The sequence below is a fragment of the Entelurus aequoreus genome, linkage group LG11 (genome assembly GCF_033978785.1).
Source record: "Entelurus aequoreus isolate RoL-2023_Sb linkage group LG11, RoL_Eaeq_v1.1, whole genome shotgun sequence".
Classification (NCBI taxonomy): domain Eukaryota; kingdom Metazoa; phylum Chordata; class Actinopteri; order Syngnathiformes; family Syngnathidae; genus Entelurus; species Entelurus aequoreus.
The window spans coordinates 67,010,186-67,037,600 of NC_084741.1; the positions used below are offsets into that span (position 1 = coordinate 67,010,186).

General features: G+C 37.1%; 1 protein-coding gene across 1 annotated transcript in view; it reads left to right on the forward strand.

The window, feature by feature from the left end:
* The first annotated feature begins 1,838 nt into the window (after window positions 1-1,838).
* The window catches only part of si:dkeyp-77h1.4 (uncharacterized), a 43,765-nt gene continuing 18,188 nt past the window's right edge, over window positions 1,839-27,415 (forward strand). The window contains exons 1-4 of the mRNA XM_062063867.1: window positions 1,839-2,089; window positions 22,366-22,429; window positions 26,832-26,852; window positions 26,997-27,272. Coding sequence (XP_061919851.1) covers window positions 22,384-22,429; window positions 26,832-26,852; window positions 26,997-27,272 — 343 coding nt within the window. The 5' untranslated portion in view covers window positions 1,839-2,089; window positions 22,366-22,383. The remainder of the gene's footprint in view (window positions 2,090-22,365; window positions 22,430-26,831; window positions 26,853-26,996; window positions 27,273-27,415) is intronic.

Genomic DNA, 27,415 nt, shown 5'->3' on the forward strand with positions numbered 1-27,415 from the left:
GATTAAAGGCCTCACCTTTTCTCCTCCAAACATATTGCTGGGTATTGTGGCCTAACAGCTCAATTTTTTGAGAAGATAAGACCTTCTGGAGGAAAGTTCTGTGGTCAGATGAAACAAAAACTGAGCTGTTTGGCCACAATATCCAGCAATATGCATCTGCCTCACAATACAAAGGTCCTGAGTAGTCCTGAGTTCAATCCCGAGCTTGGGATCTTTCTGTGTGGAGTTTGCATGTTCTCCCCGTGACTGCGTGCGTTACCTCCAGGTACTCCGGCTTCCTCCCACCTCCAAAGAAATGCACCTGGGGATAGGTTGATTGGCAACACTAAATTGGCCCTAGTGTGTGAATGTTGTCTGTCTATCTGTTGGCCCTGTGATGAGGTGGCGACTTGTCCAGGGTGTACCCCGCCTTCCGCCCCAATGCAGCTGAGATAGGCTCCAGCACCCCCACGCGACCCCAAAAGGGACAAGCGGTAGAAAATGGATGGATGGATGGATGTTTAAATGTTCTTTACAAGTGCAACTTTTGACCTCGACTGCATATTTAAAACTTATACACCGTATTTTTCGGAGTATAAGTCGCACCTGCCGAAAATGCATAATAAAGAAGGAAAAAACCATAAGTCGCACTGGAGTATAAGTCGCATTTTTTTGGGAAATGTATTTGATAAAAGCCAACACCAAGAATAGACATTTGAAAGGCAATTTAAAATAAATAAAGAATAGTGAACAACAGGCTGAATAAGTGTACGTTATATGAGGCATAAATAACCAACTGAGAACGTGCCTGGTATGTTAACGTAACATATTATGGTAAGAGTCATTCAAATAACTATAACATATAGAACATGTTATACGTTTACCAAACAATCTGTCACTCCTAATCGCTAAATCCCATGAAATCTTACGTCTCCTATGTGAATGAGCTAAATAATATTACCGTATTTTTCTAACTATAAGTCGCAGTTTTTTTCATAGTTTGGCCGGGGGTGCGACTTATACTCAGGAGCGACTTATGTGTGAAATTATTAACACATTACCGTAAAATATCAAAAAATATTATTTAGCTCATTCACGTAAGAGACTAGACGTATAAGATTTCATGGGATTTAGCGATTAGGAGTGACGGATTGTTTGGTAAACGTATAGCATGTTCTATATGTTATAGTTATTTGAATGACTCTTACCATAATATGTTACGTTAACATACCAGGCACGTTCTCAGTTGGTTATTTATGCGTCAAATAACGTACACTTATTCAGCCTGTTGTTCACTATTCTTTATTTATTTTAAATTGCCTTTCAAATGTCTATTCTTGGTGTTGGCTTTTATCAAATACATTTCCCCCAAAAATGCGACTTATATATGTTTTTTTCCTTCTTTATTATGCATTTTCGGCCGGTGCGACTTATACTCCGAAAAATACGGTATTTGATATTTTACGGTAATGTGTTAATAATTTCACACATAAGTCGCTCCTGAGTATAAGTCGCAAGCCCGGCCAAACTATGAAAAAAACTGTGACTTAAAGTCTGAAAAATACGGTACATTTTATTCTTCTTTTTTTACTATTTTTGTAGGTGGTGGCTTTATTATATAGTTCCTTTTAAGATATGTATGTTTTTTATTTTACCATACAATATAGTATTTTTATATGCATATACTAAAGCATAATAAAGTACACTTTTTTTTATTTTAAAAAAAAATATTTTTATTTATTCTTGTATCATCTCAACTTTTCAAAAACACCCAGTGTGAATCTGGCTGTGTCTCACAAGCGTAGGTGCAGAACTGGGGGCGGAAGGAGTGTTTTTTTTTTTTTTCTCCGATGTTTCCCGACAGGAGTCGAGTGTTTCCGAGTGGTCGACATATTTTGAACCGCTTCCAAATGTTGAGCTGGAGTCGGCGAGTGCAGCATCATCAGCAGTACAGAAGCATCATCTCCTGAGGAGGGCGAGTCGGGAAGTGGAGGGAGAGGAAGAGAGTCGACCGGAGACCCACGCAGCAGCAGCAAGACCCCCCGCAGGACACTTCTTCTCCACCTTCCACCACCATCACCATCCTCTTCTTCCACACACCCTCAACGAGGTACGTGCCGGTTCTCCGCCCTCCTCCATAGGTGCCCATTTTCGGCCGACTCGTCCTCGAAACGTGGCCCGGTCCGTGACGGGTTAAATTCTGCAGCTTTTTCACGCCTTATGCGTGTGTCTGCTGTCCCGGGCCCTGGGGTGGTGGGGGTGGGGGCGGGTGGGGGGACAGGACCCGACTGGACGAAATGTGGACTTTTCTAGAAGATTGTCATTCACACTTTATCATGTATTTTGGCATGTTTTGCTGAATTGTTGTTTGACGCATTATTATTTATTTTTTTTAGCCTCTGTTGCTTTAAAAGCATAAATACACATACATTTTTTTTTTTTTTAATCAAATGTAACAAATAATTACAATTAGGTACATTTCAGGGGAAAATGTGCATTTGTGTCATGTTACATGTACATTCTAATATTTGGTGCACATGACCGCAATAGTAAGAAAAACATATTTAATTATTAATAATAAACATACAGTATATATTATTGTGATGTATACTGTACAGTGAGCATTATCTTTAAGTAGTTAAGTGAGGGTGCTGTCAGTCAATTTGAACATATTGTATGTCCTCCTGTAATATATTTGTGTATGTTGCATGAAGTCTTAACAGCCTCCATAAGCGGAGATGACGCTCCATCATTCTGCCTCACTTTCCCCACCGCCACCGCCTGTGTCGCCACCACTGCAACACTAACCTAACAGCACTGCTACACTGTAGGCTGTATATGCAGCACCATGTACCGCATCAGTGTGTGTGTAGGTGTCACATGCACACCCAGCATCATTTTGGGTCAATAACGATGTATATGGCGTGTTGACGACGCTATACCGCCTTCCTTGTCCTCCCGACTCCTCAAAGTTGGCTGAGTTGACGGAATGTGACAGGTGCAAGGAGCCTGTCTCATCCTTTAGTCCATCGCTCTCACAGCCGGCTTGCTCGTGAGGCTTTTTTTTTTGGTCCTCAAAAATCAACCTTTTCGCATGTCCTATATATGTTGGTGGTTCTCAGCATTTTTTTCCACCTTGAAAGCACCTGCCTCTCCAAGTACCACCATAGTGACCAAAATATAGTAGGCCTAAGTAGAGATGTCCGATAATATCGGACTGCCGATATCGGCCGATAAATGCTTTAAAATGTGATATCGGGAATTATCGGTATCGGTTTCAAAAAGTAAAATTTGTGACTTTTTAAAACGCCGCTGTGTACACGGACGTAGGGAGAAGTACAGAGAGACAATAAACCTTAAAGGCACTGCCTTTGCGTGCCGGCCCAGTCACATAATATCTACGGCATACTTGGTCAACAGCCATACAGGTCACACTGAGGGTGGCCGTATAAACAACTTTAACACTGTTACAAATATGCGCCACACTGTGAACCCACACCAAACAAGAATGACAAACACATTTCGGGAGAACATCCGCACCGTAACACGACATAAACACAACAGAACAAATACCCAGAACCCCTTGCAGCACCAACTCTTCCGGGACGCTACAATATACACCCCCGCTACCCCCTACAAAACCCCGCCCACCTCAACCTCCTCATGCTCTCTCAGGGAGAGCATGTCCCAAATTCTAAGCTGCTGTTTTGAGGCATGTTAAAAGAAAAAATAATGCACTTTGTGACTTCAATAATAAATATGGCAGTGCCATGTTGGCATTTTTTTTTCTCCATAACTTGAGTTGATTTATTTTGGAAAACCTTTGTTACATTGTTTAATGCATCCAGCGGGGCATCACAACAAAATTAGGCATACTAATGTGTTAATTCCACGACTGTATATATCGGTATCGGTTGATATCGGAATCGGTAATTAAGAGTTGGACAATATCGGAATATCTGATGTTGGCAAAAAAAGCCATTATCGGACATCTCTAGGCCTAAGTATTCATCACAAAATTATGCAGAGGTTTTATTTAGCAAGTATTTTTGGCTGCTGTAACATTATACACAGTTTGAACAGTAACACTGTGTTTGAATATTCAATTAAGTGATTATTTGGTGTACCACGGACCACAATTTGAGAATCACTGTTCCGTGTTGTTTAGTCCCACACTTTTTGTCTCTCCTAATATAAGAATATACAGTACAGGCCAAAAGTTGGGACACACCTTCTCCTCCGTTCTTTATTTTCATGACTATTTACATTGTAGATTGTCACTGAAGGCATCAAAACTATGAATGAACACATGTGGAGTTATGTACTTAACAAAAAAAAATGGAAATAACTGAAAACATGTTTTATATTCTAGTTTCTTCAAAATAGCCACCCTTTGCTCTGATTACTGCTTTGCACACTCTTGGCATTGCTGCCATTCAATTCTAAGTTAATGATTATTTGCAAAAACAAATAAGTTTCTCAGTTTGAACATTAAATATCTTGTCTTTGCAGTCTATTCAATTGAATATAAATTGAAAAGGATTTGCAAATCATTGTATTCTGTGTCATTTACGAATTACACAACGTGCCAACTTCACTGGTTTTGGGTTTTGTATGTAACATGTAAGCAAATACGCCACAGCATCAATTCCGATCCTTCAACAATCGCTATTTCTTCGGAATCAGAATACTCATTCATATATTACATATTGCCTAGTATTTACGCACTATTGACTCGTGATGCACCGAAAATTCGGCAGTCGGAAAAAAGACTTTGCTCTCCGAAACCGGATGTTGTGATGACGGGCTTCGTCCTTTCCCGCGCACACGAGTGACACAGCTCACCCAAAGCTGACGAAAAAGTCACATATGGGTCGCGTTGCGTTTATACTGAAGTCACATTTGAAAAGATTCTAATCGGATTCAGATTTCCTCCTCATGTGGCCTGAATCTGATGCGAAAAGTTCAGATTTATAGCTCTTTGCAGCGTTTAGACTGGCAAAAAAACCAAACCTGTTCTGTGCCACTTGAGGGCAAAAAAACCAAAATCCGATTAGGTGTGCAGTGCAGAGGTGGGTAGAGAACCCAGAAATTGTACTCAAGTAAGAGTACTGTTACTTTAGAGATTTATTACTCAAGTAAAAGTAAGGAGTAGTCACCCAAATATTTACTTGAGTAAAAGTAAAAAGTATGTTGTGAAAAAACTACTCAAGTACTGAGTAACTGATGAGTAACCTGTTCGTTTAATGATGACGGCAACAAATAATGCACAAAAACATAAAAATAGCAATGAGCAAATTCAGAGCCAGGAATATCTCTTAAGCAACTAAAACAATAATATATATTAAATAATAATACATTAACATAAAAAAAATTAAGGCACATTGAGCTACAATAACTTAACAGCACCATAGGCTCAGTAGGTAAAAATTACAAAGGAAAATAACAAGTTAGCCTTTACGCAAACCATAAACTGATAGTTGTGAGCTGCACCTGAGAACACACTGTGCACTTCTGATTGGTGTTTCTATGCATGCGTGCGTGCGTGCGTGCGTGCGTGTGTGTGTGTGTGTGTGTGTGTGTGTGTTTGTGTGTGTACGTGTGAGTGTGTGTGTCTCTGTCTGTCTATGAGGCTGCAGTGCGTTAATAAATGTCCCCACACAATGTACATTTGACAGTGATTCATAGCAGGGAAGCTAACATCAGCCTACGGTGACAGCCAAAATATCTACTAACGTTACTTACCGTGATGTGCTTCCTCAAATTTGATGTTGAGTTCATGTAAGCTTAAGCTTGTTAATCATGTGACCGCCTGGCTCTGTTTGATTGGTGAAACGGAGTCAAACGTCACCAGTGACTGCATTTGATTGGATGAAACGCAGGCATGCGATGGATCCTACTTTGAAGGTCTGTCTGACAAACCAAAACAAACAAAGCGTGCATTAACAGGTCGATAAAAATCAGTAGCGAGTAGCGAGCTGAATGTAGATAAATGGAGCGGAGTAAAAGTAGCGTTTCTTCTCTATAAATATACTCAAGTAAAAGTAAAAGTATGTTGCATTAAAACTACTCTTAGAAGTACAATTTATCCCAAAAGTTACTCAAATAGATGTAACGGAGTAAATGTAGCGCGTTACTACCCACCTCTGGTGCAGTGTAACCAGTAGCGCCTCTGCTGGTTACATCCAAGTAGTGCACTTTATTTGACCTCAGCTGCTTCAAGACACAATGAATCAACATAATATTACAACCCTGCCTATTTCTTCCCCTTCGACTTCCACAGCACTCACACATGTCTCGCCCACCGCGCTGAAAATAGGAGTGAAGTCGTTCCTTCTCGTGATTTGCGAAACAGAAAGTGAAAGACACAGAGGTAGCTTTGTGCACACATCTGCAGCGACTAAAGGCATTTCCGCCTCTTTAAAGCGACGCACAAAGGTCCGCCTGTTTGCGTAGACTTTTCTGCAGGCACACAGGCGACATCATTGATTTGCAGAGCGAGACGCGGTTACGTAAGACTCGCCAGGAAAGGAGAAAGCGATAAAAATAACAATGGAGGACAGGTGATACGGAGCACACACTATCTGGCCGTTGTGTTTGCACTTGAAGATGTGAGGATGGCTGACACGAGTGGAAGAATGATGAGGGGCCAAAGGAGGCAGAGAGAGGGGAAAATGGCAGATGGCACAATTGTTGTGTTTTGTGTGCGCTGCTGCAATTTGCAGCTTCACGGCCCAAAGGACGACTGCATCAGTGCATCGCTGAGGTGGACCCTCCTGGTGTCCGTGTGTGGCTGAGTGAAAAAGCCCTTTTCAAAATGGTATTTTTTTGTTTGTGTGGGAATGTTCTCGAAGCCTGCTTGTTTTGTTTTGCCCAAAAAAAAAAATCAAAAAAAAAAAAAAAAATATATATATATATATATATATATATATATATATATATATATATATATATATATATATATATATATATATATATATATATATATATATATATTTTTTTTTTTTTTAATGTGACCCCAAACTTTTGAACGGTAGTGTATATATATATATATATATATATATATATATATATATATATATATATATATATATATATATATATATATATATATATATATATATATATATATATATATATATATATATATATATATATACACTACCATTCAAAAGTTTGGGGTCACCCAAACAATTTTGTGGAATAGCCTTCATTTCTAAGAACAAGAATAGACTGTCGAGTTTCAGATGAAAGTTCTCTTTTTCTGGCCATTTTGAGCGTTTAATTGACCCCACAAATGTGATGCTCCAGAAAGTCAATCTGCTCAAAGGAAGGTCAGTTTTGTAGCTTCTGTAACGAGCTAAACTGTTTTCAGATGTGTCAACATGATTGCACAAGGGTTTTCAAATCATCAATTAGCCTTCTGAGCCAATGAGCAAACACATTGTACCATTAGAACACTGGAGTGATAGTTGCTGGAAATGGGCCTCTATACACCTATGTAGATATTGCACCAAAAACAAGACATTTGCAGCTAGAATAGTCATTTAGCACATTAGCAATGTATAGAGTGTATTTCTTTAAAGTTAAGACTAGTTTAAACTTATCTTCATTGAAAAATAAGGACATTTTAATGTGACCCCAAACTTTTGAACGGTAGTGTATATATATATATATATATATATATATATATATATATATATATATATATATATATATATATATATATATATATATATATATACTATATTGCCAAAAGTAATATATGAACTTGAAGGGCCATCCCATTCCTGACCCATAGGGTTCAATATGATGTCGGCCCACCTTTTGCAGCTATTACAGCTTCAACTCTTCTGGGAAGGCTGTCCACAAGGTTGCGGAGTGTGTTTGTAGGACTTTTCGACCATTCTTCCAAAAGCGCATTGGTGAGGTCACACACTGATCACAAGGCCTGGCTCTCAGTCTACGTTCTAATTCATCCCAAAGGTGTTCTGTTAGGTTCAGTTCAGGACTCTGTGCAGGCCAGTCAAGTTCATCCACACCAGACGCTGTCATCCATGTCTTTATGGACCTTGCTTTGTCACGTTGGAAGAGGAAGGGGCCCGCTCCAAACTGCTCCCACAAGGTTGGGAGCATGATATTGTCCAAAATGTTTTGGTATCCTGGAGCATTCAAAGTTCCTTTCACTGGAACTGAGGGGCCGAGCCCAACTCCTGAAAAACAACCCCACGCCATAATTCCTCCTCCACCCAATTTTACACTCGGCACAATGCAGTCCGAAATGTAGCGTTCTCCTGGCGACCTCCAAACCCAGACTGGTCCATCTGATTGCCAGATGGAAAAGCGGGACTCATCAGTCCAGAGAAGGCGTCTTCACTGCTCTAGAGTCCAGTGGCGATGTTCTTTACACCACTGCATCCCACGCTTTGCATTGGACTTGGTGATGTATGGCTTAGATGCAGCTGCTCGGCCATGGGAACCCATTCCATGAAGCTCTCTGCGTACTGCACGTGGGCTAATTGGAAGGTCACATGAAGTTTGGAGCTCTGTAGCAACTGACTGTGCAGAAAGTATTTGCACTATGCGCTTCAGCATCCGCCGACCCCTCTGTCAGTTTACGTGGCTGAGTTACTGTTGTTCCCAAACGCCTCCATTTTCTTATAATAAAGCCGACAGTTGACTTCGGAATATTAAGGAGCGAGGACATTTTCACGACTGGATTTGTTGCACAGGTGGCATCCTATGACAGTTCCACGCTGGAAATCACTGAGAGCGGCCCATTCTTTCACAAATGTTTCTAGAAACAGTCTCCATGCCTAAGTGCTTGATTTTATACACCTGTGGCCGAGCCAAGTGATTAGGACACCTGATTCTGATCATTTGGATGGGTGGCCAAATACTTTTGGCAATATAGTGTAGTGCAGGGGTCACCAACGCGGTGCCCGCGGGCCCCTGGTCGCCCGTAAGGACCAGATGAGTCGCCCGCGGGCCTGTTCTAAAAAAAAAAAAATTTTTTTAAAAATAAAAAATAAAAAAATAAAAATAATAATAATTATTTTTTTAAGATAAATCTACATAGAAAAAACACAAGATACACTTTCAATCAGTGCATCAAGCCAAACAACCTCCCCCATGCACACTCATCCACACCCACTCACACAAAAGGGGTTATTTCTTTCTGCTACCAATATTCTGGTTCCCACAACATAGACAACACATCTGCAAGGGACACAGTCCCTGAACACAACATAGACAACACATCTGCAAGGGACACAGTCCCTGAACACAACATAGACAACACATCTGCAAGGGACACAGTCCCTGAAGCACACATGATTGTATAGGCTGCTGGTCCACTAACATTTTCATTCATTACTATTTTTTATGTAATTATTTTTATATTGTTTTACTTTCTTTTTTATCCCAAGAAAATGTTTTTTATTTATTAATCTTATTTTATTTTATTTTTTAAAAAAGGGCCTTATCTTCAACAGACCAGGTTGTCAATGAAATTAGATTTGTTTAAAGGGTTTTTTAAACCAGGCCCAGTCCAGATAATGTCCAAGTCGGACTCAGCAACACACACCTTCATTCATGTACACAGAAAAAAATTAGGGAACACAACAGATTGCATATAATTTATAAACAAAATTACATTTTCAAAATAAGCATTTATGTACAGTCCAGATTATGTCCAGGTCACTCAAATGAGGGAACACAACAACAGATATCATATAATCTATAAACATACTTATACTTTCAAAATAAGCCTTTGAGGACTTCTCATCTTTTTTTTAATGTTTTTTGGCATCATTATCGTTTTCAACCATGTAACTTTCTAAAGTTAGAAAATACTGAATAAATGTTTTAAAGAAAGTAATACTAAGTGAATATCTGTTTTTGGCCTTAAAAATAAACATTTTACCGAGTACTATAATTAAATTGACTAAATCATGATTGTCAATGAACTCTCCTAAAATAACAGAAACCACATTAAGCTTCATAAACAAACCAATCCTTAAACACATTTTTTCAACTTCCACCCAAAACAAAGACACAATATGACAATACCAAAACAAATGCAGGGTGGATTCAGGCTCCTGACAACAAAATCGGCAATCATCTGACTCTGTCATATTCCATAATTTTAACATTTTCCCTGTGGGTAAGAAGTTATAAATAATTTTAATTTGAAAATAACGATTTTGCACATCGATAGTGGTTTTATAGATTAGTTTGAATATGGCATCCCATGGCAATGGGCAGTCAAAAAGGTCCTCCCATTTTCCATTTGTGTTGTATGAGGCAGCCTTCAAAGATTTCTTTATTAAATAAAAAGTATATATTTTTCTATTTATTTTAGTTCCTTTTTGCCAACTAGAATTTCTTATTAGAGGTTTACAAACTAATAATTTAGTAGTTCCATAATTAATTATTTGTTTCCATCTTTTCCCAATTACTCCAGTTAGTTGATAAAATGAAAAGCTTGAGCAAGCATCACCATACATAGCTCTAAATTCATCATACTTCATCATTTTACCATTCTCATTGATAATATCATTGACAAAAATGATTCCTCTTTCAAACATATTTTTCCAAAAGAAAGGCTTTCCATATCTTACAATATTAGAGTTCATCCATATTAACTGCTGCAAAATATCGTCTCTTTTTTCTGGCACATAAAATTGAAAACACCACTATGAGTGGATTGTTTCCTTTATGAACCCCGCCATGTTTCCCAGCAGACTCTCTGGGAGGGGATCACTTGGAAAAAAGGATACAATTTATTTTGATACAGTACATGTTTTTTGTCCAACAGGACATTTGTGTACCACTCAATGTTTAAATACATCTTTGGAACAATTGATGCTTTTAAAGACAGACACATAGCTTCAAGGTTGAGAAGTTTCAGGCCCCCATATTCATACTCTGTGTACAAAACCTTTCAAACACAGAACACGCCTCACTGATGCACATCTGCAAGACTCACTCAGAGTTGCAGTGTCAAGTTACACACCAGAGTACAACACACTAGTTAACAGCATGCAATGCCAGGCTTCCCACTAACTGACAAAGAAACAGATAACAGATTTGGTGTCCAGTTCAAAGTGTGACATGATTTAAAAATTTGAGAGTTGACTTTTGTATTTTACATGAGTTATTATTTGTACAAACATGGTGCAAAGTAATTCATGATTTGTTAAAAAATGTTAGTGGCTAGCTAGTTAAAATGGGATATTGTGATTTCACAAGATTGTCTTAGAAGTGATCATTAGAAAATGTTCAATTTGAAAAATGTGCACTTAGAGAAAATATAAAAATAAAGTGTTGCATATTGATATTTATCTGTTTCTATATATATTTATTGTGAGAAATCATTAAGATGATCAGTGTTTCCACAAAGATAAATATCATTAATTATTAATAATAACAGAGTTAAAGGTAAATTGAGCAAATTGGCTACTTCTGGCAATTTATTTAAGTGTGTATCAAACTGGTAGCCCTTCGCATTAATCAGTACCCAAGAAGTAGCTCTTGGTTTCAAAAAGGTTGGTGACCCCTGATTTACACATATACACACACAACACTCATCTACTCATTGTTGTACTTGAAAAGTACAATGCTTTGTTAAGGGTTGAATTGGCCATCCTCTTTCTATTCTCTGTCACTATTTTTCTAACCATGCTGAACACCCTCTCTGATGATGCATTGCTGTGTGGCACGCACAAAAGTGCTTTCATCAAATGCACGAGAGTGTGGAATCTTCCATCTCTCCCTAGCATGGCCCAAAACTTTGTCCAGTTTACATCTGCTGTGACAACTAGAAACACACGAGCCTCCACCAGGGGGCAGTGTAGCGTACCCGGATGTGTATTATATTTATCCATGAGAGCATTTTTGATTGTAAATTGTGAGGTGTGTCTGTTAAAATCATGGTTGTTTTTACAAATGATGACAGATGTGAACAAAAGCATGTATTGTCTTTGTGTGATGATGTAAATGAGGTGTGGTTGTATTGTATATTAAGTATGTGTCCATGAAAGGGCATTTTATGACTTTTTTCTTAATACTTGTGTATGATTTTATTGTCATAATTTTTGTATCCCTCTAATTTAGGTAGCCAGGGACTGTAGATGGAAATGAGCTTTTTAGCTATAATCTGGTACAGAACCTATCTGTCTTTGAGCTTAATGTTTCTGTACATTGTCCCTTCAAATAAGGACTAAACTAAAACCGGTCAATCCTTGCTTCCTGGGGAAGATCTTCCCTGGCAAGCAATCGGTACTCCAGTACTTGTACCCGGAGGCTGGTCAGGTCCAATCGCAGCTGCAACAGACTTTTTTTGGGGGGGGCGTGGCCTCCAACTCCGGCTGAATACCGGGAGTTTGTCGGGAGAAAATCTCTGTCGGGAGGTTGTCGGGAGAGGCGCTGAATAATAATAATAATAATAATAATACCTGAGATTTATATAGCGCTTTTCTAAGTACCCAAAGTCGCTTTACATGTTAAAAACCCATCATTCATTCACACCTGGTGGTGGTAAGCTACTTTCATAGCCACAGCTGCCCTGGGGTAGACTGACGAATATCGGGATTCTCCCGCTAAAAACGGGAGGGTTGGCAAGTATGAAATCATTGTATTCTGTTTTTATTAACGAATTACACAATGTGCCATCTTCACTGGTTTTGGGTTTTGCATATATATGTATGAGAACGTGAGTGCTCGTGAAGCAGAGTGGAACTGCTGCTGCTGACGTGTGTGCGTGAATGGACCGTGTCCGCCTTTCAACTTATTCCATTCATAGGAAAAAAATACATTGGCAGAACCTCAGAATTGGAGTGTCGAAGTTTTTTGGTCAAACAGACCATTGAAAGTGTGCTACACGTGCACACACTCAGCATCGCCACACAGCAGTGAACGAGTCAGCGGGCTGCTGCCGCACAGCTGGGATTCCACCATCACGGCCGCAGGCGACAATTGTTTGGTTGCACGACATTTGCATGCAGGATGAATGATGACAACAGTATTTCACAACTTCTTTTCATAGCTCTAAATGTCCAACGTCAAAATCACTTGATTAACGAGGAACATTTGACTGAAACAAAGTTACAAGAAACAGCAGGCGGTGATGTGGTATGCTTTGTTTGGATCATGAGCTTTTACTTTTAAAGTTAAAGTACCAATGATTGTCACACACACACGAGGTGTGGCGAGATTATTCTCTGCATTTGACCCATCACCCTTGATCACACCCTGGGAGGTGAGGGAAGCAGTGAGCAGCAGCGGTGGCCGCGCCCGGGAATCATTTTTGGTGATTTAACCCCCAATTCCAACACTTGATGCTGAGTGCCAAGCAGGGAGGTAACGGGTCCCATTTTTATAGTCTTTGGTATGACTCGGCCGGGGTTTGAACTCACAACCTGCCGATCTCAGGGCGGACACTCTAACCACTAGGCCACTGAGCAGGTTTTACCTTTGAACCTGACATAGTATGATTTGGATCGTGAGCATCGGGGCGTATTAACTTATTTGGGGGCCCGAGGCAAACTTAGTCATGGGAGCCCTTCATTTATTATAATTGTTGTCCACACATGTTTTGATCTTTTCAATTTTTTTTACTTTTTATTTTGTGGATTTTTTAACATGTTTTTACTTTTTTTTATTTTTTTTAAAATTTTTACAAAAAAATGTACATTTTATTTTAAAAAAAAATGTACATTATTTTTTTACATTTTTAAAAATGTGTTTATTTTTATTTTTTTGCATTTTTTTATTTTTTAATTGCTTTATTTATTTTCCTATGATGCTGTACTGCAGTGGTTCTCAACCTTTTTTCAGTGATGTACCCCCTGTGAAAATGTTTTTAATTCAAGTACCCCCTAATCAGAGCACAGCATTTTTGCTTGAAAAAAAGAGATAAAGAAGTAAAATACAGCACTATGTCATCAGTTTCTGATTTATTAAATTGTATTACAGTGCAAAATATTGCTCATTTGTAGTGGTCTTTCTTGAACTATTTGAAAAAAAAGATAGGTTTTTATTTATATTTATAAAGGATTTTTGAATTGTTGCTATTTTTAAAATATTTTTTAAAATTCTCACGTACCCCTTGGCATACCTTCAAGTACCCCCAGGGGTACGCGTACCCCCATTTGAGAACCACTGCTGTACTGGGTCTTTGATTTACATATTTTTACATTTTTTATTTTTGTAAATTCTTACAAAAAAACTTACATTTTATTTTTTACATTTAATTTAAAAAAATTATTAGTATTTTTTTTTTTTTACTTTTTTTTTTACATTTTAAAAAATGTGTTTATCTTTTTTTTTGTTGTTGCATTTTTTAATTTTTTAATTGCTTTATTTATTTTCCTATGATGCTGTACTGGGTCTTTGATTTATGTTGTACAATTTTCCATTTTGTCTGTTATTTGTGCACTTTCATTTTTGAAGATGTATTATTTCTTTATTTATGAAGTCAATTGATTGACCACAGCTGTGACTATTTAAGTGCATCACTTCCTGTTGAAAATTGCACACTGGCGAAGACATTTTTGAAACCGGTCTGCATTTGGTAGCGCCTGTGCATTTTGTGTAAAAATTATTAGAAGGACACGGGTGTTGCAGGCCTTACATTTTCTTTAAAAGTGCACTTTTTGCCATGCACCTCTTTATTTTTATTTCATTAAGTTTTTAAGTGTTCTTCCTGTATTTTGGCCCTTCACATAACAAAACCAACATGGTCATTTAGCATGTTGTTAGAAAGTACCATGTCAAGTTGGCAAGTGAGTACCACTGATCCCATCTTTTGGAGATCATTATTTTGTCAGCGCAGTTGGAACAAATGGGACGCGTAGTGCTATTATTGTGAAGGCCAGAAGTGTGTGACTGGTGGGAAAAAGAGAGCTTTTGATGGCGGCCGTGTTTGAACAAGACAATACTGTTAATTTTTTTTTAAAGCGCCTTTCTGCTGAGCTACTGCATCTTACCAGAGAGGAGCGTTTTAATAATCACATATTTGTGATGGAAGCATCAGTCTCAACTTGAATCGGGGTCAGTGAGAAATAGGTTGACTGGTTTTAAGAATTATTATTTAATTATTATTATTTGTCAGAAAAATTGTTTGTAAATTATCAAAAAACTTTCCGTTCTCTGAGTTCCCAGTGAACAAACGAAAGCTGCCTTTGTTGCACCAAGCCAAAGGCTTGGAAAATTCCGCTGTGTACGATGGAAGGAGACGGGAGGGGTTATCTATTGTGATCCAAAGACCTGCCCAAGCTCGATCCGGGACCAGTCCAAGCCCGAGGCATCTTTTGTGTTAATGTAACCGAAAACAATTTGCTGTTTACATAACCCCCATTCCTTTAGAAACAGCTGTTGTTATGTAAACAGGGAATATCCAAATAAAAGAGGAGACGTGAGCCTTTTTCCGTTAGAGCGTGGGTTACACTGTAAGAGGTTACAGGTCGACACGTTTCTCCTCAAATTGAGCAAAATTGAATTCTGTCTCTGTTTATTTCCTTGCTTCTTGTCTTGTTTAATAGACGTCATCGATGTTTAAACCTGACAAATAATGTTCTTTCTTCTCGCTTTTGTTGTAGATAAACATATACATGACACATGGGTTGTGAGAATCAAACTGACTACTCAATTTGTTATAATGAAAACTGCACAAGTGCAGCAGCATGGAATAGTCCATTGCGTAAAAAGAGGAAGAAGGGATGGGGCTGTTAAGAACTAGCATGATTGATCAAGAACTTTAATGTATTTTGAAGCGCACAAATTCAAACAAAAAATACAGAAGTGTTTTAAATATAAAAAGTTTTTATTTGTTTTTGTGTGAGACATTTTGGGGCCCCTGAGTGTTCACTTCCATTGATAGATGAGACTTTTGACACATGATGTGGTATGCTTTGGATCAAGAGTACTCTTTGACACATGATGTGGTATGCTTTGGATCAAGAGTACTCTTTGACACATGATGTGGTATGCTTTGGATCAAGAGTACTCTTTGACACATGATGTGGTATGCTTTGGATCAAGAGTACTCTTTGGTCCATTATGTGGTATGCTTTGGATTAAGAGTACTCTTTGGTCCATCATGTGGTATGCTTTGGATCAAGAGTACTCTTTGGTCCATCATGTGGTATGCTTTGGATCAAGAGTACTCTTTGGTCCATTATGTGGTATGCTTTGGATCAAGAGTACTCTTTGGTCCATTATGTGGTATGCTTTGGATTAAGAGTACTCTTTGGTCAATGATGTGGTATGCTTTGGATTAAGAGTACTCTCTGACACATGATGTGGTATGCTTTGGATCAAGAGTACTCTTTGACATATGATGTGGTATGCTTTGGATCAAGAGTACTCTTTGACACATGTTTTATGCTTTGGATCAATAGTACTGTTTTTGACACATGATGCGGTATGCTTTGGATCAAAAGCACCATTTTTGACATGATGTGGTACGCTTTGGATCAAGCGTACTTTTTTTGACACATGATGTGGCATGCTTTGGATCAAGAGTACTCTTTTTCACACATGATGTGGTATGATTTGGATCAAGAGTACTCTTTTTCACACATGATGTGGTATGATTTGGAGCAAGAGTACTTTTTTGACACATGATTTGGTATGCTTTGGATCAAGAGTACTCTTTGACACATGATGTGGTATGCTTTGGATCAAGAGTACTCTTTGACACATGATGTGGTATGCTTTGGATCAAGAGTACTCTTTGGTCCATTATGTGGTATGCTTTGGATTAAGAGTACTCTTTGGTCCATCATGTGGTATGCTTTGGATCAAGAGTACTCTTTGGTCCATCATGTGGTATGCTTTGGATCAAGAGAACTCTTTGGTCCATTATGTGGTATGCTTTGGATCAAGAGTACTCTTTGGTCCATTATGTGGTATGCTTTGGATTAAGAGTACTCTTTGGTCAATGATGTGGTATGCTTTGGATTAAGAGTACTCTCTGACACATGATGTGGTATGCTTTGGATCAAGAGTACTCTTTGACATATGATGTGGTATGCTTTGGATCAAGAGTACTCTTTGACACATGTTTTATGCTTTGGATCAATAGTACTCTTTTTGACACATGATGCGGTATGCTTTGGATCAAAAGCACCATTTCTGACATGATGTGGTACGCTTTGGATCAAGCGTACTTTTTTTGACACATGATGTGGCATGCTTTGGATCAAGAGTACTCTTTTTCACACATGATGTGGTATGATTTGGATCAAGAGTACTCTTTTTCACACATGATGTGGTATGATTTGGAGCAAGAGTACTTTTTTGACACATGATTTGGTATGCTTTGGATCAAGAGTAGTCTTTTACACATGATGTTGTATGCTTTGGATCAAAAGCACATTTTGGACAAATGATGTGGTATGCTTTGGATCAAGAGTACTCCGTGACACATGATGTGGTATGCTTTGGATCAAAAGCACCCTTTTTGACACATGATGTGGTATGCTTTGGATCAAGAGTACTCTTTGACACATGATATGGTATGCTTTGGATCAAAAGCACCCGTTTTGACACATGACGGGGTTTGCTTTGGATCAAGAGTACTCTTTGACACATGATGTGGTATGATTTGGATCAAGAGTACTCTTTTTGACACATGATGTGGTATGATTTGGATCAAGAGTACTCTTTTTCACACATGATGTGGTATGATTTGGAGCAAGAGTACTTTTTTGACACATGATGTGGTATGCTTTGGATCAAGAGTAGTCTTTTACACATGATGTGGTATGCTTTGGATCAAGAGTAGTCTTTTACACATGATGTGGTATGCTTTGGATCAAAAGCACATTTTGGACAAATGATGTGGTATGCTTTGGATCAAGAGTACTCCGTGACACATGATGTGGTATGCTTTGGATCAAAAGCACCCTTTTTGACACATGATGTGGTATGCTTTGGATCAAGAGTACTCTTTGACACATGATATGGTATGCTTTGGATCAAAAGCACCCGTTTTGACACATGACGGGGTTTGCTTTGGATCAAGAGTACTCTTTGACACATGATGTGGAATGATTTGGATCAAGAGTAGTCTTTTTGACACATGATGTGGTATGATTTGGATCAAGAGTACTCTTTTTCACACATGATGTGGTATGATTTGGAGCAAGAGTACTTTTTTGACACATGATGTGGTATGCTTTGGATCAAGAGTAGTCTTTTACACATGATGTGGTATGCTTTGGATCAAGAGTAGTCTTTTACACATGATGTGGTATGCTTTGGATCAAAAGCACATTTTGGACAAATGATGTGGTATGCTTTGGATCAAGAGTACTCCGTGACACGTGGTGTGGTATGCTTTGGATCAAGAGTACTCCGTGACACATGATGTGGTATGCTTTGGATCAAAAGCACATTTTGGACAAATGATGTGGTATGCTTTGGATCAAGAGTACTCCGTGACACATGATGTGGTATGCTTTGGATCAAAAGCACCCTTTTTGACACATGATGTGGTATGCTTTGGATCAAGAGTACTCTTTGACACATGATGTGGTACGCTTTGGATCAAGAGTACTCTTTGACACATGATGTGGTACGCTTTGGATCAAGAGTACTATTTGACACATGATGTGGTATGCTTTGGATCAAGAGTACTCTTTGACACATGATGTGGTACGCTTTGGATCAAGAGTACTATTTGACACATGATGTGGTATGCTTTGGATGAAGAGTACTCTTTGACACATGATGTGGTATGCTTTGGATCAAGAGTACTCTTTGACACATGATGTGGTATGCTTTGGATCAAGAGTACTATTTGACACATGATGTGGTATGCTTTGGATCAAGAGTACTATTTGACACATGATGTGGTATGCTTTGGATCAAGAGTACTCTTTGACACATGATGTGGTATGCTTTGGATCAAGAGTACTATTTGACACATGATGTGGTACGCTTTGGATCAAGAGTACTATTTGACACATGATGTGGTACGCTTTGGATCAAGAGTACTATTTGACACATGATGTGGTATGCTTTGGATCAAGAGTACTATTTGACACATGATGTGGTATGCTTTGGATCAAGAGTACTATTTGACACATGATGTGGTATGCTTTGGATCAAGAGTACTCTTTGACACATGATGTGGTATGCTTTGGATCAAGAGTACTATTTGACACATGATGTGGTACGCTTTGGATCAAGAGTACTATTTGACACATGATGTGGTACGCTTTGGATCAAGAGTACTATTTGACACATGATGTGGTATGCTTTGGATCAAGAGTACTATTTGACACATGATGTGGTATGCTTTGGATCAAGAGTACTATTTGACACATGATGTGGTATGCTTTGGATCAAGAGTACTCTTTGACACATGATGTGGTATGCTTTGGATCAAGAGTACTCTTTGACACATGATGTGGTATGCTTTGGATCAAGAGTACTATTTGACACATGATGTGGTAGGCTTTGGATCAAGAGTACTATTTGACACATGATGTGGTATGCTTTGGATCAAGAGTACTCTTTGACACATGATGTGGTATGCTTTGGATCAAGAGTACTATTTGACACATGATGTGGTATGCTTTGGATCAAGAGTACTCTTTGACACATGATGTGGTACGCTTTGGATCAAGAGTACTATTTGACACATGATGTGGTATGCTTTGGATCAAGAGTACTCTTTGACACATGATGTGGTACGCTTTGGATCAAGAGTACTATTTGACACATGATGTGGTATGCTTTGGATCAAGAGTACTCTTTGACACATGATGTGGTATGCTTTGGATCAAGAGTACTCTTTGACACATGATGTGGTACGCTTTGGATCAAGAGTACTATTTGACACATGATGTGGTATGCTTTGGATCAAGAGTACTCTTTGACACATGATGTGGTATGCTTTGGATCAAGAGTACTATTTGACACATGATGTGGTATGCTTTGGATCAAGAGTACTATTTGACACATGATGTGGTATGCTTTGGATCAAGAGTACTATTTGACACATGATGTGGTATGCTTTGGATCAAGAGTACTATTTGACACATGATGTGGTATGCTTTGGATCAAGAGTACTATTTGACACATGATGTGGTATGCTTTGGATCAAGAGTACTCTTTGACACATGATGTGGTATGCTTTGGATCAAGAGTACTCTTTGACACATGATGTGGTATGCTTTGGATCAAGAGTACTCTTTGACACATGATGTGGTACGCTTTGGATCAAGAGTACTATTTGACACATGATGTGGTATGCTTTGGATCAAGAGTACTCTTTGACACATGATGTGGTACGCTTTGGATCAAGAGTACTATTTGACACATGATGTGGTATGCTTTGGATCAAGAGTACTCTTTGACACATGATGTGGTACGCTTTGGATCAAGAGTACTATTTGACACATGATGTGGTATGCTTTGGATCAAGAGTACTCTTTGACACATGATGTGGTACGCTTTGGATCAAGAGTACTATTTGACACATGATGTGGTATGCTTTGGATCAAGAGTACTCTTTGACACATGATGTGGTATGCTTTGGATCAGAAAGTTCTCTTAATGACAGATTGTGGTATTATTTCAGTCTTGTAAAGTGACAAAGTACAAATACTTTGTCACTGTACTTAAGTATAATTGTTTACATTTATTTACTTTGTTATTTACAACATTCCATAAATAGAATGAGTACATTTACTGCGGTACATTTCCACCAACCATCTTCGTTACTCCAAGTTTTTTTTATATTCTGACTGGAGTTGCTTTGTGTCGGAATATGAGAAAATATCTGGTCTGTTTTTACTGATGAGTTTTATTTTTGTTGTATGAAATATTAAATTAAAATGAAACCATTTTTTTCCTAGTTATTTAGGTATTGCTTTTTGACACGCAAAAAAAGAACTCTTGTATTTTTTGCATTTCAAAATAAAATTTAAATAAACCAATAATTGTTTGTTTCTCAATTCCCGATCATAAAACGAAAATGTAATGACCATAAGATACGCTGACCTCTATGGTATCGTAATGGAATAGTATCGGTATCGGCCAATATCCAAATTCAGATTGGGTCAGAGGTGAAAAAACGTGGATTGGGGTCCCAAGCAGTGTTATGTACAGTAGGAAGAGGATTCATATGGTACCATTCGTCGCGGTTTATCTGACACATGGAGCGTGACGAATTTGGGACGTTCACTTTATCCACCAGATGGCAGCAGAGTGTTAGATATTTTAAAATGTGTTTGGTGGCAATTCCAGCTTTGACCACAGCGTACATTGCTCTGTAGAGTGGCACTTTCCATCATTTTCAGCATTTGCATTGCAAAATGACCCCCTCCCCTTCCTCTCTCCTCCGAATTCCTTCCCCACTGTAAGGGTATGCGTTTATTGATATTTATGTGAAACTATTTTTAACACTTTAGTTAGTTTTTGTAACTAAATTGTTCAATAATTATTTTTGTATGCAAAAATAAAAATAATAAAAAAATACATTATTACACATGTTCTCGGGCGCACATTTAAACCCAGGACATTTGCTTACCAGCCCTGCATTAACACTGTGTGCCACATGTGTGAGGAGAATTGCCATTATATTCGTATCAGTGACACAGCAGGAAGGGGCTAGTAACAAATTTGCTGTACAATTTTGTATAAGAAGCCCTGTCATTTGTTTCAAGACATTGCTTATTCACGCAAAGTAAAGCCCTGCGCACAGTGTGTGATCTGCGTATAAGCAGGGGCGGCTCTGCTCCCAAGTGACCCTGTATTTGTTTATATACTTTTGATATTTAAGTACAATAAATGCCAGATACCTTTACTCAAGTAATATTCTAAAACTTGAACTTCTACTAAAGTCATTTTCTGGTCCGATACAGTGCTTTACTTTGAAGTACCACTTTTATACAAGATCGGGTTTTGTGTTACACTTGATCACAGCTCGCCCGCCGTAAAGTAATGATATTACAGCTCCTGTTGTTGACCTTTCCCCTTCACTCCGAATCAATGTCCCTTGAGCGTAAATGGCCGTATTTGAAAAATGACAGGCTCAGGGCCTCAGAAAGGATATTTGAGCTTCAGGCTTTAAATGAGCTCTCTTTTCCATTTCCCTTCATTTGGGATGCTGCAAAATGTAATCATGCACTTTCAATGCGGCTTGGTGTCTCAATGTCTCAGTTAGTGGATGCATCATCATCATCATCGTCGTCCCAGGAGACGTATATCTTTTGTGTACAACTGCAGTGCTTCACACTGAGGGATGTTTGAAAGTTTTGGGTACTTTATTTAGCAACATAAGGGCGGCAAAATATATCAAAGCGCTGTCAGTACGATGCACCGCATTCAAGAGAGCAGATTTTGATTTTGTCCTGGTTTTGTCTGTAGGTACTAAAGAGAAGCAGGATGAGGACAGCCAGTGTGGTCACACTCACTTTCCTGCTTGCCACAGGTAGGGGAAGGAAAATAATTTCAAAATAAAAATAAAACAGAAATAATCTGCTCCAGTGTCAAATTGTTTTTGCAATCATAAAACCTTGTATTAACCGCGGGAAATGTTTTAAGTAACATTTAAACATTCACATCTTTCATAAAAGTGTAAAAAAAAAAGTAAATTATGATTATCGTCCTAACTATGCTGAACTGGGCTTTTATTTGGTTTGGTTTCATCGTTTTTACATTCTTTTTGCACTAAAGGATCACAATGAATCTAATTTTCTGTTTATTCTACTCCATCATCTATTCATGTTAGCATATGATATTTATAACCTACTTTATTCAAATCCTATTCTGTTGATATTATGTGCATAATATCCTTGCTGTGGTACTCATTCTCGCAATGTATTATTTAAACTCTTTCAAAACGGGTTACAGATTAGAAAAGCTCCTTCTGGTTGCATTGAGGTGGCCTAAAAACATATATACTTTTTTTTGTAAAGAAATGTGGGGGAAAAAAAGTACAACCTTGTAAAAACAAAAACAAAAAAGACAATTAAACTTTTTTTTTTTTTTTAAATACACTTTTTAAAAATATGAATTGATTTAGAATCGGGATGAATAAGTCGCAATTCGGACGTGCATCGATTTTTTTTGTTCCCCCCTAATATTTGATATACAATGAAAGTTAATTAAAATGTAGCAAGCAATTACTGTGATTAATCATGATTAATTAAAAATCACAAGTGTGATTAATCTTTTTATTTTTTATTAATCATTTGACAGCACTAATTATAAGTAGTGCTGTCATGTCTATGGATGTTCTAAATCAGGGGTCACCAACCTTTTTGAAAGCAAGAGCTACTTCTTGGGTACTGATTAATGCGAAGGGCTACCAGTTTGATACACACTTAAATAAATTGCCAGAAATAGCCAATTTGCTCAATTTACCTTTAACTCTATGTTATTATTAATAATTAATGATATTTACACTTAATTGAATGGTTTAAAAGAGGAGAAAACACGAAAAAAATGACAATTAAATTTTGAAACATAGTTTATCTTCAATTTCGACTCTTTAAAATTCAAAATTCAACCGAAAAAAAGAAGAGAAAAACTAGCTAATTCGAATGTTTTTGAAAAAATTAAAAAAATTATTTATGGAACATCATTAGTAATTTTTCCTGATTAAGATTAATTTTAGAATTTTGATGACATGTTTTAAATAGGTTAAAATCCAATCTGCACTTGTAAGAATATATAACAAATTGGACCAAGCTATATTTCTAACAAAGACAAATCATTATTTCTTCTAGATTTTCCAGAACAAAAATGTTAAAAGAAATTCAAAAGACTTTGAAATAAGATTTAAATTTGATTCTACAGATTTTCTAGATTTGCCAGAATATTTTTTTTGAATTTTAATCATAATAAGTTTGAAGAAATATTTCACAAATATTCTTCGTCAAAAAAACAGAAGCTAAAATGAAGAATTAAATTAAAATGTATTTATTATCTTTTACAATAAAAAAAATAAATTTACTTGAACATTGATCTAAATTGTCAGGAAAGAAGAGGAAGGAATTTAAAAGGTAAAAAGGTATATGTGTTTAAAAATCCTAAAATCATTTTTAAGGTTGTATTTTTTCTCTAAAATTGTCTTTCTGAAAGTTATAAGAAGCAAAGTAAAAAAATTAATGAAATTATTTAAACAAGTGAAGACCAAGTCTTTAAAATATTTTCTTGGATTTTCAAATTCTATTTGAGTTTTGTCTCTCTTAGAATTAAAATGTCGGGCAAAGCGAGACCAGCTTGCTAGTAAATAAATAAAATTTAACAAATAGAGGCAGCTCACTGGTAAGTGCTGCTATTTGAGCTATTTTTAGAACTCATCTGGTCCTTACGGGCTACCTGGTGCCCGCGGGCACCACGTTGGTGACCCCTGTTCTAAATCATCCAGGTCATTGTATTCTCGGGGCGTTCAATGGCAATTTAAAAAATCCGACTAATCACACTTTTTCACACAATTTAGATTATTCATGAAAATGTTTTCATGTTTTACTTGAACACATGTCATTTAGTTGCTCAAGACTTTGGAACAGTTTTATCTGAAGTTCAGCCTGGGTGTATTTTGATGTGAAATTTTCCAGCGAGCACAACAGTTTTTACGATAAAACACATAAGTCACTGTAACTCCTTATTTTTTCGAACAATAATATCTCATTTCCACAGTAAAAAAACAACAACTTTATTTTCTTGCCACCCCTTTTTATGTTTTTCATGTTAGCATATGATATTTATAAACTACTCTATTCAAATCCTATTCTATTGACATTATGTACATACTATCCTTGCTGGGTTACTCATTCTCGAAATGTATTATTTAAACTCTTTCCAAACACGTTACAGATTAGAAAAGCTCCTTCTGGTTGCATTGAGATGGCCTAAAAACATATTTTTAAAATTTATTCTTCTTAAAAAAAAATATGTCCAACTTATTTTTGTAAAGAAATGTGGAAAAAAAAAAGTAAAACTTTGTAAAAACAAAAACAAAAAGACAATTAATTAAACTTTTTTATTGAATTTTTTAAATACACTTTTTAAAAATATGAATTGGTTTAGAATTGGGATGAATAAGTCGCAATTCGGACGTGCATCGATTTTTTGTACCCCGCTAATATTTGATATACAATTCAAGTTAATTAAAATTACTGTGATTAATCTGATTTTTTTATTTTTTATTAATAATTTGACCGCACTAATTATAAGTAGTGCAGTCATGCCTACGGATGATCTAAATCAGGGGTCACCAACGTGGTGCCCGCGGGCATCAGGTAACCCGTAAGGACCAGATGAGTAGCCCGCTGGCCTGTTCTAAAAATAGCTCAAATAGCAGCACTTACCAGTGAGCTGCCTCTATTTTTTAAATTGTATTTATTTACTAGCAAGCTGGTCTCGCTTTGCCCGACATTTTAATTCTAAGAGAGACAAAACTCAAATAGAATTTGAAAATCCAAGAAAATATTTTAAAGACTTGGTCTTCACTTGTTTAAATTCTTTTTTTTTTTTACTTTGCTTCTCATAACTTTCAGAAAGACAATTTTAGAGAAAAAAATACAACCTTAAAAAATGATTTTAGGATTTTTAAACACATATACCTTTTTACCTTTTAAATTCCTTCCTCTTCTTTCCTGACAATTTAAATCAATGTTCAAGTAAATTTTTTATTTTTATTTTAAAGAATAATAAATACATTTTAATTAAATTCTTCATTTTAGCTTCTGTTTTTTCGACGAAGAATATTTGTGAAATATTTCTTCAAACTTATTATGATAAAAATTTAAAAAAAAATATTCTGGCAAATCTAGAAAATCTGTAGAATCAAATTTAAATCTTATTTTTAAAATCTTTTGATTTTATTTTAAAATTTTTGTTCTGGAAAATCTAGAAGAAATAATGATTTGTCTTTGTTAGAAATATAGCTTGGTCCAATTTGTTATATATTCTAACAAAGTGCAGATTGGATTTTAACCCATTTAAAACATGTCATCAAAATTCTAAAATGAATCTTAATCAGGAAAAATTACTAATGATGTTCCATAAATTCTTTTTTAAATTTTTTCAAAAAGATTCGAATTAGCTAGTTTTTCTCTTCTTTTTTTCGGTTGAATTTTGTATTTTAAAGAGTCGAAATTGAAGATAAACTATGTTTCAAAATTTAATTGTCTTTTTTTTTCGTGTTTTCTCCTCTTTTAAACCGTTCAATTAAGTGTAAATATCATTAATTATTAATAATAACATACAGTTAAAGGTAAATTGAGCAAATTGGCTATTTCTGGCAATTTATTTAAGTGTGTATCAAACTGGTAGCCCTTCGCATTAATCAGTACCCAAGAAGTAGCTCTTGGTTTCAAAAAGGTTGGTGACCCCTGATCTAAATCATCCAGGTCATTGTATTCTCGGGGCGTTCAATGGCAATTTAAAAAATGTGACTAATCACACTTTTTCACACAATTTAGATTATTCATGAGGGAATAAGCGGTAGAAAATGGATGGATGGATGGATTTTTTCATGTTTTACTTGAACACATGTCATTTAGTTGCTCAAGACTTTGGAACAGTTTTATCTAAAGTTCAGCCTGGGTGTATTTTGTTGTGAAATTTTCCAGCGAGCACAACAGTTTTTACGATTAAACACATAAGTTACTGTAACTTCTTATTTTTTCAAACAATAATAAATCAGTTCCACAGTAAAAAAAAAAAAAAAAATTTATTTTCTTGCCACCTCTTTTTATGTTTTTCAACATTACAAACTTTACTTTTACTATGAACTCTTTTAAAAAAATATCGTCGGCTTTGCAGACTCTAATGTACTTATAACGATTTTGTCTTTTTCTATCCATTATTTCTATCCACAGTTCTGTCAGTCTCTGGCAAAGGTAAATATCACTTCTCGCACCGTCCTTATGTCTTGTGTTGCCAGCTATTTATGGCACGCATCTTCAGTGGCTAACACATCTATACAAGCTGTACATAGACTGCTCTAAACTACATTAACGACTTCCTTCTTTGCTTTGAACCAGTCACTGAGGTATCCCAGACGTTGTTCCACGGCGAGGATTTCCACATCGCCCTGCATAGCCACAATTTGGAGGTGACGTTTCGCAACAGGTCGGCTCCGCGCTCGCCCGTGGTGACCTTGATGCGGCACGGCCTGGTGGTCAACAACAGGGCCAAAATGAACCCCCACGTCAGCTACCTGCTCATCGACTCCGTTGGCGAAGGAGACGAGGGATTGTACACCGTGAAGAACCCTGAGGACCCGGAGAACGCCACACAAATCACACTTGTAGTCCGAGGTACGGGTGACCTTTAACTCGGTTCTTTGAAGTCTTGCAATGTGTTAATTTATCATCTTATTTTACTTTTTAAAAATTTTTTTTACACATTTTAAGTCTCTGAGATCTGTTGCGTCCCAGCAGATCTTCCTCCCAGGGAATTT